The 14,610-nt window shown below is 45.0% G+C and overlaps 1 protein-coding gene across 1 annotated transcript in view; it reads left to right on the top strand.

The window, feature by feature from the left end:
- The first annotated feature begins 1,965 nt into the window (after positions 1–1,965).
- Positions 1,966–14,610, top strand: part of MDFI (MyoD family inhibitor) — a 52,723-nt gene continuing 40,078 nt past the window's right edge. The window contains exons 1-2 of the mRNA XM_083618072.1: positions 1,966–2,473; positions 2,838–2,942. Coding sequence (XP_083474198.1) covers positions 2,849–2,942 — 94 coding nt within the window. The 5' untranslated portion in view covers positions 1,966–2,473; positions 2,838–2,848. The remainder of the gene's footprint in view (positions 2,474–2,837; positions 2,943–14,610) is intronic.

The raw sequence follows: 14,610 nt of genomic DNA on the forward strand, positions 1-14,610 counted from the left end.
TTGGCAGCAGCAAGACTCACAAATGCCTAAAACTAGAAAGATATGAAGGATGCCACCTTAGATCATTGGTATACCATAATAAAGTTTGGAACATTGTGTTAAGGGAAGCAATGGATGCTGAAAGGAAAGAAACAGACACTTTTATGGGTGACTAATACGGCTTTAGTGTATACAGTACCTGAATACAAAACACCTAACAGAGGTGGACATGCCCATGATGTACAAGTTTGGAACTCATAAAGCAAATTAGGTTGAGCATTGACATCTTCTTGAGCAAACTTTCTATCTCGCCGTAAAATGATATCTGAACAAAAACAAATATGTCAACATAAATTGTACTTACCCCGCCCTGAACCTATAACTTACGTTCATTTGATGTTTATATGTCAACTTCATTGCAAGTTTTACTAGCTGGTGTGAATTAAAATCCTAATAGTATAAGCTGTCGGTTTAACTGCAAAAGTTGTTCGTCAAATGATGCTATTCAAAGTTTAGCTACCTGATACTGAAGGCAGTGGGGGACCCCTATGCTGCCTGAGACCCTTGGCCCGTGGCACCTCCCAAGCTAAAATATTGATTGTCAAAACTGTGAAAAGAATAGCCTGGGTGGTCTAAAAAGCATTTCTGTGAAGATGCGACTCTGTGGCATGTACCCCATGCCTGGAGGTCCAGTTTTACTCCACCTATTCTAGTGACCTTTGCAAACCTGGTGCCCCACCCCACAAGGTTCTGGATTACAACTCCCAGCAGTCTCAGCAAGAAAGGAAGCTAAACAAAACATATTCAATGAGTCCAGCTAAACATGCGAACTCTAATTTGTGCCACTTTGACGCAGGTGGTAATAAAATTAATGACCAAGAGTTAACCTAATACAACTTTCTAATTTCTACTTGCTGAGCCTCATTTGCTAGCCAGCTCCTTTTGATCCTGGTGGGATATCTAACAAACCCAGGACCAAAGTTGTAATGGGGAAGCAAAGAATGCCAGTTATGTCTCTTGTCTCAGCTGTGCCTACCATGTGACTAGTTCTTAAACAAAGTCAGGTGGGAGAGGCAACCAGGCCGGTTTTTTCATTTCTATGAAAATGTTGCAACGTGAAACAATGAAAAATTACCAAAAGGGTGTGTATGTAAGAATCTCTCTAATCTCTTCTCTGAGTGGTCTCTATTCACCTCGATTGCTGCTCTGACGCTTTAAGACAAAGGGGTAGGGGAACCATTGGCTTGTAAGATGTTGTTGCTCTCCAAGTCCCATCAGCTCTAGCCAGAATGGCCAATAGTCAAAGATGATGGGAGGTGTAGTCCAACAACATCTGGCAGGCCCAAGGTTCCCCATCCTTGCTTTATGGTATGCCAACTTCTAAATTAAGGGTTGCTTGTGAGATAAGCTGTAAGTAAGAGTCCAGCAGTACCATACATGCAAAAGTTGTGTAAAAATGTTTGGGGTTATTTTCTTCGCTAGAAGAATCTGCTGCAGGGCCTGTGCAGGTACAGTCATACCTCGGATCCCGAACACCCTGGAACTTGCGACGTTTTAGCTCCTGAAAACTTGAAAGTGATTGTTCTGGTTTGTGAACATTCTTTTGGAACCCAAACAGGAGCTTCCTGCAGTCAATCAGAAGCTGTGATTTGGTTTTGGAAGTCAAACGGACTTCCGGAATGGATTCCATTTGACTACCAAGGTACGGCTGTAATAGTAATAATTGTTATCATTATCAACAGAGGCTTAATTAATACAAGTAAAACACTGGTGTGTAGACAGGAATAAACTGCCCCCCTACTTTTTTTTAACTGGCAACAGGCCTTTGATATGATTTTAGTCTCACTGTTGCTACTCTTTGAAAAGTTGGGTGTATAAGCAGACACAAAAGTTTACTTTGAAGATCTGCCACATGTAAATTAGGGTTCTAGTACTTCCCTCACAGGAGTGCGCAAATCGGCTTCACTTTGCCCCTCCCTCTTCTTTAAAAAAAACAACAAACTTTGCGGAAAGTGGGTTTGTGGAATTGTGTGCGCGCATCTGTTTACTTTTGCTGCTAAAAAAAACAAAAACCAGCAACAACCACCAGAAACCTTAGCGCCAAGCAACTTATTATAGGTTGCCTGAACTCCAAATATCTCCTGCTTGAAGGAAACTGAGTAATGAAGGCTGAATGCAATTTCCTGTGGAAGAGGCTGGAGGCAGAGCTTACGGGGCGAGGGGGAGAGGCAGAAACTTGTCCATTGCAACCAAACAGTGCAATAAAGGACAAGCTGCGGAGATAAAGGAGTGAAGCAAAGCGCGCCCCCCCCCCCATTTCTCATGAAGTGTGTGAAAGACTCTTCATAACGGGGCAGAGAGCCAAAAGTTGTGCTTTGAGTTTGAGCCCAATTTAAAAGGGGCTGAATTGCTGGCAGCGAGAGAGAAACTTGTATGGAGAAGACAGTAAGATGACCCTCGGCTTGTGGGAGCGCCGTTAAACGATTCACCCAAAGTAAGTCCTTTTCCAATTCTCCACCCTTCCCCCTATCGATTTATTGGGTGGGGGGCCGTGTTGGAGAGGGGGAGGGAGGGAGAGGTGTTGCTGAATTCCTGCATGCAGCTGGCAAGGGGCGGAAAGGTGTCCAGAGCAGGCATTTGGGGCTCGGATTTCCTCGCGAAGGGGAATGGCCTTTGGGGCAGGTTGTGGGGCGAGAGGACCGAGGGCGCCTGGGCTGGCGCGGCGCGGTTTCTCCACCTAAACGGCTGATTCATCTCCATGGGAGAGACAGCGCGCCTTGTGGGCCGGCGGTGGAGGGAGCGTCTTCAATGAGCTTCTCTCTGTGTATGTCTTTCTCTGCGTGTGGCGTCTCTCGCAGGGCTCAGTCCGATGTCCCAGGTGAGAAGCGAGCCGTCCAGCCGCTCTGACTCACTCCATGGAGACCCCCAGGTGGATCCGGCGCCCTTCCCATCCCCCAGCGCAGGTAAGCACAGAGAGCGCTTGTTCCCGAAACTTACAAACTGCCTCGATACTTACTTGTAGTTGGGAGTGGGGGGGGGGGACTTTTAAGCTCTCGTGGATTTTGTGTGTGCGCGCGCGCGCGTTTAGCTGTGGGCCTGATTCTAGAATGGTAAACTCCAGGGGGAGAAAAGAGACTTTCCCCCTCCCCCTCCCCCTCCTCCCATGTCGAAACTTTGCTAGTATGTATGAATATTGCAAAAAGCCTCCTGTGATCTGTGCCAGCTGGCCCCCAGTGTGTGTGCGCGCACACATCCGAAGTCTGGCAAGGCAGATTCCACCCCCCCCGCCCCCCATTACGCTTTGATTTACGCCGCATCCACTAAGGCGCTGGCCCAGCATGTGTGTTTTGGAGACTTTTCCTTTTGTGTGCGCGCGCAACATACATGCAGCGTGCGTGCGTGTGACTTTTCCTCCTCGAAGGCTGCACACAGGGCTGGAGCTGCGCGAGTCTCCCAGCGCCTTGGCTCTTTCTCGGGTTGGATGTGAGCGTTGATCTCTCTCCCCCTCCCCTGCAGAAGCGCAGGGCGTTCACGAGAGCGCGTTTGCTGGGGGCTTGCGTGCCAGAGGGTCGTCTCCTCCTCCTCCTCCTCCTCCCCTCCTCATTCAGCACGAAACCCACCATTTCCTTTTTCTCTCCAAAGCCTCTTTCTCTCGTGCGCCTTTCTCTTTTTTGCAGGACTGTAAACACTTCGCAGGCGTTGGGGGCTGGGGTGTGTAGGGACCCGAGCTTCTCACAAGAACTTTTGTCTTCCTTCAGGCATCGCGTGTTGCTGGGCCCAGGGCCAACTCCTTGTGGGATTTGGTCTCCTCCACCCCTCCCCTTTCCCCCACTTCGAGTCCTGATCATATTAAATTTAATAACATCCTCTAGACCGAGCTGCAGCCAGGAAAAGAGTTTTCTTCTTTGTTCCATCTAATCCTTTCAACAGATCTAGCTTCGGGCTCTGTAACTGGGGTGGGGGGAGTGGGCAGTGTACACTGAAGTTAGGAGTGTACATTCCAGTATCCCCTGCAGCAGCCTTGGCTGCAGACTGCATTTGAGGGATCTGGAGAGGATTCAGCGGAGATGCCCCCTTCCTGGCACTGCTGACCTGTTGAGCTGCACTGATTCACACAATACTGGAAACTCGTTTATAAAAACTCAATTGGGGGAATGTGGGCTGTGGTTGGGCACATGGGTGAATTCTTGGCAGTGCAGTAACCAAATACCAATTTTTCCAAGATGGTGCTGTGGGTTAAACCACAGAGCCTAGGACTTGCCGATCAGAAGGTCGGTGGTTCAAATCTCCGCGACGGGGTGAGCTCCCGTTGCTCGGTCCCTGCTCCTGCCAACCTAGCAGTTCGAAAGCACAAAGTGCAAGTAGATAAATAGGTACCGCTCCGTCGGGAAGGTAAACGGCATTTCTGTGTGCTGCTCTGGTTCGCCGGAAGCGACTTAGTCATGCTGGCCACATGACCCGGAAGCTGTACGCCGGCTCCCTTGGCCAATAAAGCAAGATGAGCGCCGCAACCCCAGAGTTGATCACAACTGGACCTAATGGTCAGAGGTCCCCTTTACCTTTTTTACTGTCTTTTTATTGAACCTGATGGCTGACTGATGGTTAGGTCTCAAAATAATTCATGATGTTAAGGCCATAAGAATTTAGGAAACTGCCTATATGGTTCATCAAGCTCAGCATTGTCTACACTGGCAGCAGCTATCCAGGGTTTCAGATGGGGGACATTCCCAGTCCTACCTGGTGATGCCAGGGATTGAACCTGGGACCTTCTGCATACAAAGCAGATGCTCTACCACAAAGCTACAACCCTCCCCTCAAAACCCTCCCTTGAAGTGTTTGTAGCAGTTCATCTACACTCTTTCTTAATAGAGTACCATTGTTGCGCCTATGCTTTGCAGAGGACAAGAGGGCAAGTCTCTATCCCAAGAAGTTTACAATCTAAAACCAGATACAGAAGATAAAATAGACAAAAGAGAGGCTGGGATTAACATGGAAAGACTATATGGTTACTTGCCTTGCGTGTGCTTTGATTTGATTGTAACCCTAGTTAGGTCTGTATCATACGTGCCAATTTTGGCCCCCCAGTGTATTTTTTGAGGGGGCCTGGCCCTCTCAACGTTCAGAGGGGGTCCAGCTCCATCCCCATGCTCCTTGTGACATTGTGCATGGGACATCGGGACGTCACATTGGGCCCCCTCAATCATCTTGAGAAGATGACACCTCTGGTCTGTATTATCGTCATGTTTGTGTCATTTATATGTTGACTTTTTTTATCTTCCAAACATTTCTTTCTTCACAACAACCCTGTGGGGGAAGATTAGACTGCAAGACTGTGACTGGCCCAAGGTCACCCAGGGAGTGGGGATGTGAATCTGAGTCTCCCCATTCCTAGTATGGAGTCTGAGGGAGTAGCTTGCCTAAGGCCCTTCTATTGAAGTCATGCTGGGTGGGGATCTGAGCTCCACCCAAACTTCATAGATAATAGTTTATGTTCTTCAAAAGTGAACCATGAAACCTTTGTAGTGACCTTTAAAAAAAGAAGGTGTGGTAAATTCCCAGCTTGTATTGGGAAATCAGGACTTGACTGTGGGGTGACGTGATTGCATGACTGCCTCAACCTACATGGATTTCTGCCTGTTTTCATAGGAGGCCAATGCATGAGACCCACCCCCTTTGCCTGTGTTTGTCCCTGCCCCTTCCATGCTCATGACCAGCGGATTGTCAGACTCACAGTTTTAAGGTGGCAGCTTTTGCATCCCATGTCAAGTGTGCCGTGAACAGCAAGCACCTCAGGCATACAATGTCCTCCCCAGACTAGAGTCTCAAGTGGCTTCAACCCTCTGATCTGATCAGCACTGGGTGAAGATATTCTTTTTTATTTCCCTTGGGTTTAAACATAATTTATGATGCCCTGAGATTCTGGACGTTTTAAGGCCTGCGAGAACTGGTAGTCCTGATGTACGTTTGTTATGCTGGGGCTACGTTTTGCTCCTGTTTTCATATTTTGTAATACAGTCGTACCTTGGTTTTCAAGCAACTTAGTTCACAAACAACTTGGAACCGCAACTACGTTAACAACTAAGTTCACAACTAAGTTCACGAACAACTTGGAACCGAGTCGCAAACTCAGAAGTAGATGTTCCAGTTTGTGAACTTTGCCTCCTGCAAAGGATGCTCCTGCAGCCAATTGGAAGCCGCACCTTGGTTTCTGAACATTTCGGAAGTTGAATGAACTCCCAGAATGCATTCTGTTCAAAAACCAAGGTATGATTGTATAAATAAAGGTATTTCCAGCTGTGGATTCGAGGTTTCTTTGTTTTTTCCTCGTGAGCCAACACAGTTACAGTGGTGCCTCGCAAGACGAAAAGAATCCGTTCTGCGAGTCTCTTTGTCTTGCAGTTTTTTCATATTGCGAAGCAAGCCCATTAGCGGCTTAGCGGATTAGCGCTATTAATGGTTTAGCGGCTTAGCGGATCAGCTGATTAGCGGCTTAGCGGATCAGCTGATAAGCGGCTTAGCGATCAGCTGTTAAGCGGCTTAGCGGCTTACCGGATCAGCTGTTAAGCGGCTTAGCGGATCAGCTGATAAGCGGCTTAGCGGCTTGGGAAAAGGGGGGGGGGGGAAAAAAACCCTGCAGGAACTCGCAAGGCATTTTCGTCTTGCGAAGCAAGCCCATAGGAAATTCGTTTTGCGAAGCACCTCCAAAATGGAAAACCCTTTCGTCTAGCGGGTTTTCCGTCTTGCGAGGCATTCGTCTTGCGGGGCACCACTGTACCTTTGTTTTTTAAATGTTAGGTTATTGTCTTTATTTTTTTATTCCCAATTCTTCCCTTTTTGCCATCCAGATAACCTTTTCCTTGTTGAGCAGCAGGCAAATACAGTAAACAAATAAATAAGCCATGGAGGGTTGGGGAAGAAGGTGTCCTCTCTTGAGCAAGGCGGTTGTGTGAATTGGCCGTGTATTCTACTAGGTTTTCCTTCCTCTTCTCCCTTCTGTCCCCAAAGAATTAGAACACATCGAAGAATGTTTTCATTTCACGTATATCTTCATGATATTGTTACAGTTTAGGATTTCAGGAACTTCTTTGTACCTTCTGGTTTGGTCCTTTAAGCTAAAAGTGCAGCAAACCCCCATCCCTGAAACTGAGCAGGGATGGTGTGGCATATGAAAAGGTGTTCCACCCTCCCTCTGGGGAACAGGCAGTCATAGCTTAATGGTAGAGCATCAGCTTTGTATGCAGAAGTTCCTGGGTTCGACCCCCAGTATCTCCTGGTAGATCTGGGAATGCCCCCTATCTGCAACCCAGAAGAAATGTTGTAGTTGGTGAGCTAGATTATCTAATGGTCTTAGCATAAGGCCATGATGAGTGGCTTCTATGTTCCAGAGTGACTAGGGTAGGTTATGCTGGCACAGTGATCATTACCATCCACCTACAGTTCATACAGGTGAGCAGTGTAGACAAAAGCCCTCCAGTATTCTTGTATGTCCTATCAGGATCAGGTGTACTGGAAGAGAGTACATGAGATCTCCAGTGAATCACTTCACAAAGCCACCAAATGAATTTAGTAACTAAGGAGTAGTTTTAAACCTATAACTCCCCAGTTAAGTACTTGCATGTTATCTGCTGGCCCCAATTTCAACACTGATTCAGGGATTATTCTATATCACAAACCATTCCTAACCAAAATGAGTGGCGGCAGGCAGGTCGGAGCAAGTAAGTCTATGCATATCAAAATCCTGTGCAAGAATAACCCAAATCCTGTAACACAAAGAGCAGAATTCTGTAACTTTGTCTAAATTATGCAAATTGAGCACATTTGCATTTTTCATATGTCTATTAGTCTTTAGAAGGGGTAAAAAACCCCAAACCCCTATACAGGAAACTAAGACTTGGCCTCCGACTACTGGAAAATATTCAGCAACTCCTCTGGCTTCTGAGATTTCACCAGGTGTTACTTACATACTTTTAAGCATATATCTCCAGTCGCAAGAAAGCTATGAGAAAGTTGCTTTAGAACACAAGAGCAAGCAGAATGGTTTGGGAAACAGAATTCCGGTCGGAGCACCAATTGTGGAAAGCAATTCTGAAAAGATAATGACAGTCTCCTGAGTTCATGTATGTGTTAAATATATACACTAAGGACCAAATCTACTCTTACACTATTTTTTTAAGCAAGAAATGTTGCTTTTGGGGGCTGGTCATTGGTACTGGAGAAGAGCTGGGGAAAAGGTGAAGCACCTATTTCTCTTCACCACCCCTGGCCCCCTGCACCAGCTTTCCTGTCTAAGGAGTTCTAAATGAGTGTTTTCCTCCATTTGAAACTCTGAGCTGCAAGTGGGGAGCTGACAAACAAGCAGGGGGTAAGCTGGAAGGTTTAAGAAAAGCCTAAGCACCTCCCTACTCCAAAGGGGCTTTGATGTATCACGGTATTTTAATATTCTTTTGGAAGCCGCCCAGAGTGGCTGGGGAAACCCAGCCAGATGGGCGGGGTATAAATAATAAATTATTATTATTATTATTATTATTGCTTCTTAAAAAGGACCATTCAGGTACAGTCACACGTGCCTGTGCATAACATCTAGTTTGGCCATAATGCAATATTGCAGACACTTACCAGAAAGAGAGCAAACCTTACTGAGCAAAATGAGTAGGTGTAGCCTTGGGGTGCAAGGCTGCATTACTACGTAGGCTTACTCTCAAGCAAGTCTTAGAAGTAAGTCACTTTACATACAGTGGGACTTTCTGCAATTGCAGCCCTGGTCTGGTATTGTGTGTGAGACAGAAATCCTGAAAAGTCTAAAAGACGACAAATAATAGCCATACACTTAGCTATTCTGCATTCATTACTGTAGATGAAGTGGGAGTCATGGGATTGTATTGCAAAAGATTCAGCCTGTCTCTTCCTTCGTAATCATTGTGTCGATGGACCTTCAACTTCTGCACTGCCTGGTCCTTCCTTTATTCAAGTCATTAGCTTCAAGCACTTAGTCTTGAATATACAAGCTCTCTATCAAGCCACCCGTAGGATTGTAGTGTGAGAAGCAGCAAAGGGAACTGAAAGTTGGAAAGCACTAAATTCTCCCAACAGCAAGGCTGGGGAACCTGTGGCTCTCCAGATGCTGTTGAACTACAACTCCCATCAGTCCCAGGAAGCATGGCCAATGGTTAGGGATGATGGATGTTGTAGTACAACAACATCTTGACGGGCCTGTGTTTCCTCAGTCCTGTCCTATGCTGTGCTTTTCTTCTTTTCTTCACTCTAACAAGTTTAGTACAGATAAACTTTGCCTTAATTTCCAACAACTGTGTTTAGGAAAACTCTGGAAACCAGTCAAAAGTGCTTCACTAAACAGTTCAGCTGCCCACTTCAAAGTAGCTGATCTGTTATTGAGCTTTTTGTTGTGTTTTAACTGACTTTCACAGAACTTTTATGTATTATGTTTATGTACTATTATTGTAGAATCATAGAATCACAGAACTGTAGAGTTGGAAGGGATCCCAAGGGTCATCTAGTCCAACCGCCTGCAGTGTAGGAATCTCAACTAGATCATACATGACAGACGGGCAGCCAACCTCTGCTTAAAAACCTCTAAGGAAGGAGAGTCCACCACTTCTCACAGGAGTCTGTTCTACTGCCAAACACCTCTTACTGTCAGAAAGTTCTTCTTGATGTTTAGTCAGAGTAGCTGGGGAAACCCAGCCAGATGGGCAGGGTATAAATGTTGTTGTTGTTGTTGTTGTTGTTGTTGTTGTTGTTGTTGTCAGAATCTCCTTTCTTGTGACTTCAATCCACTGGTTCTGGTCCTAGCCTCTGGAGCCGGAAGAAACAAGCTTGTTTCAACTTCCGGGTCAGCGCCAACGACGAATGGCGGAGTTCCTCCGATCGGAGGAACGGGCTCTGTGGAAATTGGGTCTTCCCGCCGCGGCGAAGGCGGGGGCCTGCTAGAAATCCCAGGCGGAGAAGCCTGGGAACGTGGGGTTCAGCAGAGCACCAAGAGTGCCTCCCCTACTCACGAGGAAACCCCTTTTCGGGGCTCCGGAGTGAAGTGGGGTGAGCAGCGCGGTGCTGCGAACCGATTGCTATTTCCATGGAGGGAAGCCGCGCAGCCATCGCCGGAGAGCGCTGACTTTTTCCTGATGACATTTGGACTCTAAATCAAGTACCCGTGAGTAAAAACGGAGAATTGGATTAAGAAATTTGCAAATTTATGAATTAGGCACGAAACGGGAAGGTTTAAACAGGAAGTCCGCCTTCCGCTTTTTGTACATAGACTGAAGCAAAGACCTTGCAACCTAATAGCCTGGAAAACTGCTTTAAAGTTGGAAATTTCCTGCATCCACAACCAATAAAACCCCCTTGGAAGCAGGAGAAAAGGGGGGGGGCGAGATTTGACTGTGTAATCCTGCAGGAGGAGAGTAAAGGAATTTAAGTTTCCATCGTCCCAAACCTGGGGACGGGGTGTCGGGACAGAAATTGTTTGAGACGTCCATTGATTGAAAGCGGAATACTTTTGACGGATAGTTAAAGAGAAACAAATTAACTTCAATGCTACTTTCTGCATTTCTGCATTTTAAAGAAACAAAGTATCTGAAAATTGAAAGGATTTGAAATCGAAAGTAATCTCCTTTGTTGGATACATTTTAAAAATGGATACAAATAGAAATTGTGTCCCCTAGAGGGAGCCTGTCAGTTTGTTGTTGCAGTTTACTTGGAGACTCTACAGCTGCGAGATTTGGATCGTGGGACCAGCCGTTTGACCTTGACAGAAATGTGTTGGAAGGAAGGTTTGGTGTCTGCCCTTGGCATGACAAATGTTTTGCTGGAGCAGCTGCATGAGAAAATGAACTTGATGCATGAAAAATTGGACTTGATGAGTGCTGTGGCCAGTGAATATGATTTAACAGAGAATAAGGATAAAGAAGTTATACAGCGATCAATTCAGGAATCTGGTTTAACAAGGCAAGTCCAAGGGCAGATGAAGAAGGAAGAGGCAGTGATTACTCCTCAAACAACACAAATGGAGAGACTCAAAGTCCTACAGGAACAAAAGCCACTGCGTTGGAAGATTGAACTTGGAGAGTGCTGGGAAGTGTTTGAAGTCAAGGAAGCTTTTAACTCTAGTGGGACTATGAAACAGGTGAATAACTATCTTTTGGATAAATATTTTTTGGATTACAAAGATGACGACGGGGAGTGGGACTGGGGGGAAGGGCCCAGTCTGATGAAGGAAAATGGAAACTATTACCGGATGGAACCCTCCGGAGACCCACTCCCCAAGAAACCAACAATAGACAAAGAAGTGCGTAAGCACAAACAAGAACAAGAAAATTCGCAGAAGGGGCCTAGAAGAGATTTAAGGGCCTCGGACATAAGAACACCAGATTGATGGATTGGATGTAATGGACAGAAAGGACTGACATAACCTGAAACCAGGAAGAAGGGACGTTGGATAAAAATTAGAGATATCAAGGGAAATTCTTTTGTTAATTTTGGAATTAGTGTAATATTAATGAAATATCAGGAAATATGCTGGAAAGGAACTAAATTGGCTTTAGCAGAAATGATTTAAGGAGATATGTATGAATATGATGTAAACTTTGAAATTTTAAGATTTTTAAGATAAGATAAGGTTAAAGAGATCAAGGTAAATTGAATAACAGATTATATTAAAAGATGGAAAGGTTATGTTGAATCAACAAATAAGATAGATTGTGAAGATTAAAGATTTAAATTAAAATTGAGAAACATGGGAAGAATTTGCTGGAATAACAAATTAAACTAGAATACAAAAAGGGAGGTGTGAGGAGGTTCAAGAAATAAGCAAATGAAAAGTTGTAATCTGAGATTTGTATTTTTCTTCTTTCTTTTTTGGTTTTTTCTTTTTGTTTTATTTTTTGCTGTATTTTTCTGTTTTTCTTGTTTCTTTTTTTGTGTTTATGTATTGATGAAATTTTGAATAAATATCATTTTTAAAAAAAGAAACAAGCTTGTTTCATCTTTCATGTGACAGCTCTTTAGATATTTGTAGGCTGCTTATATTCTAAACTTCTTTGAGCACAAACATGTTGTTGTTTGAAATGCATTGACTATGGCTAATAAATAATGTCTTGACATCATTTGGACATTTCCTTGGTAGATGATGGCATTCACAGAAACCTGTGAAGGCTGGAGGTTCCTTGTTGGGATCTCTGGTAACCTGTAAATACCTTTTATCTCTAGCATGCAAGATCCAAGGTTTGTGTAGTATGTGTGAACGTAAAGGTGGTAGTCATCTAAGGCCTCATCTGCAGTATACATTCAAAGCAGTATCATGCCACTTTAAACAATCATGACTTCCCTCAAGGAATTATTGAAACTATTGTGTGTTAAGGGTGCTGAGAGTTGTGAGGTTGGCCTATTCCCCTCATAGAGCTACACTATTTAGAGTGGCTTAAAAGGTCTATCCCTCTTCCATACGAGCCATACGAGATATGGATGGCTCGTACACCCCAGGTAGTGTGGTTGCTGACCTTGAGCCAGACACCCTGGAGAGTGAAGTCAAATGGGCCTTAGAAAGCACTGCAAATAACAAGGCCAGTGGAAGTGATGGTATTCCAGCTGAACTACTTAAAATTTTAAAAGATGATGCTGTTAAGGTGCTACACTCAATATGCCAGCAAGTTTGGAAAACTCAGCAGTGGCCAGAGGATTGGAGAAGATCAGTCTACATCCCAATCCCAAAGAAGGGCAGTGCCAAAGAATGCTCCAACTAATGCACAATTGCACTCATTTCACACGCTAGCAAGGTTATGCTTAAAATTCTACAAGGAAGGCTCAAGCAGTATATGGACCGAGAACTCCCAGAAGTGCAAGCTGGATTTAGAAGAGGCAGAGGAACCAGAGACCAAATTGCAAACATGCGCTGGATTATGGTGAAAACTAGAGAGTTTCAGAAAGACATCTACTTTTGCTTCATTGACTATGCAAAAGCCTTTGACTGTGTTGACCACAGCAAACTATGGCAAGTTCTTAAAGAAATGGGAGTGCCTGATCACCTCATCTGTCTCCTGAGAAATCTCTATGTGGGACAAGAAGCTAGAGTTAGAACTGGATATGGAACAACTGATTGGTTCAAAATTGGGAAAGGAGTACGACAAGGCTGTATATTGTCTCCCTGCTTATTTAACTTATATGCAGAATTCATCATGCGAAAGGTTGGGCTGGATGAATCCCAAGCCGGAATTAAGATTGCCGGAAGAAATATCAACAACTTCAGATATGCAGATGACACAACCTTGATGGCAGAAAGTGAGGAGGAATTAAAGAACCTTTTAATGAGGGTGAAAGAGGAGAGCGCAAAATATGGTCTGAAGCTGAACATCAAAAAAAATGAAGATCATGGCCACTGGGCCCATCACCTCCTGGCAAATGCTCCTTGGGAGAAATCCGATGGCAAACCTAGACAGCATCTTAAAAAGCAGAGACATCACCTTGCCAACAAAGGTCCGTATAGTAAAAGCCATGGTTTTCCCAGTAGTGATGTATGGCAGTGAGAGCTGGACCATAAAGAAGACTGATCGCCGAAGAATTGATGCTTTTGAATTATGGTGCTGGAGGAGACTCTTGAGAGTCCCATGGACTGCAAGAAGATCAAACGCATCCATTCTTAAGGAAATTAGCCCTGAGTGCTCACTGGAAGGACAGATCGTGAAGCTGAGGCTCCAATACTTTGGCCACCTCATGAGAAGAGAAGACTCCCTGGAAAAGACCCTGATGTTGGGAAAGATGGAGGGCACAAGGAGAAGGGGACGACAGAGGATGAGATGGTTGGACAGTGTTCTTGAAGCTACAAACATGAGTCTGACCAAACTGCGGGAGGCAGTGGAAGACAGGAGTGCCTGGCGTGCTCTGGTCCATGGGGTCACGAAGAGTCGGACACGACTAAACGACTAAACGACGAAAAGGTCTATCCCTCTTTCCAGGTAACTCCCTCAGGATTCTTTGGGTGAAGGCACGACTGTTTATTGTGACATGAGACTGCTTTAGTGCGGAAGATGGAGCTGTAGTAACGTGTAGATGGCCCAACTGAAATGGGAACTCACTGCATTTTGCATTTTTAGGGGTATATCTGCTGTAAAAGAGACTAGAGGTGAATGACAGGTTACTCAACACCAAGGTAGAAAACTTCAGATAGTGTTGAACTCTCCACTTCCATCAGTCCCAGTGAGTGTGGCGGTTCCCTCACTGTGAGAAGTGAAGTTACAGGGAACCAGCCAGAGGGCCTTCTCGGTAGTGGTGCCTGCCCTATGGAAGGCCCTCCCATCTGATGTCAAGGAAATAAACAACTATCTGACTTTTAGAAGACATCTGAAGGCAGCCCTGTTTTGGGAAGTTTTTAATGTCTGATGTTTTATTGTGCTTTTAATTCTGTTGGGAGCCGCCCAGAGTGGCTGGGGAAACCCAGCCGGATGGGTGGAGTATAAATAATAAATTATTATTATTATTAGGTATTATAAGAGTCAGAGTCTCATGATGTCTGGATGGCTACTCCTATTCTACACATACCGTAAATGCCTCCATTGGATGGATGCCTGGTCCTAGCTGTTTATTTGTTTGTTTATTGGAAATACCACTTTTCCTCACATAGGC

The sequence above is a fragment of the Podarcis filfolensis genome (genome assembly GCF_964270895.1).
Source record: "Podarcis filfolensis genome assembly, chromosome: 6".
In the NCBI taxonomy this organism is placed as follows: Eukaryota; Metazoa; Chordata; class Lepidosauria; order Squamata; family Lacertidae; genus Podarcis; species Podarcis filfolensis.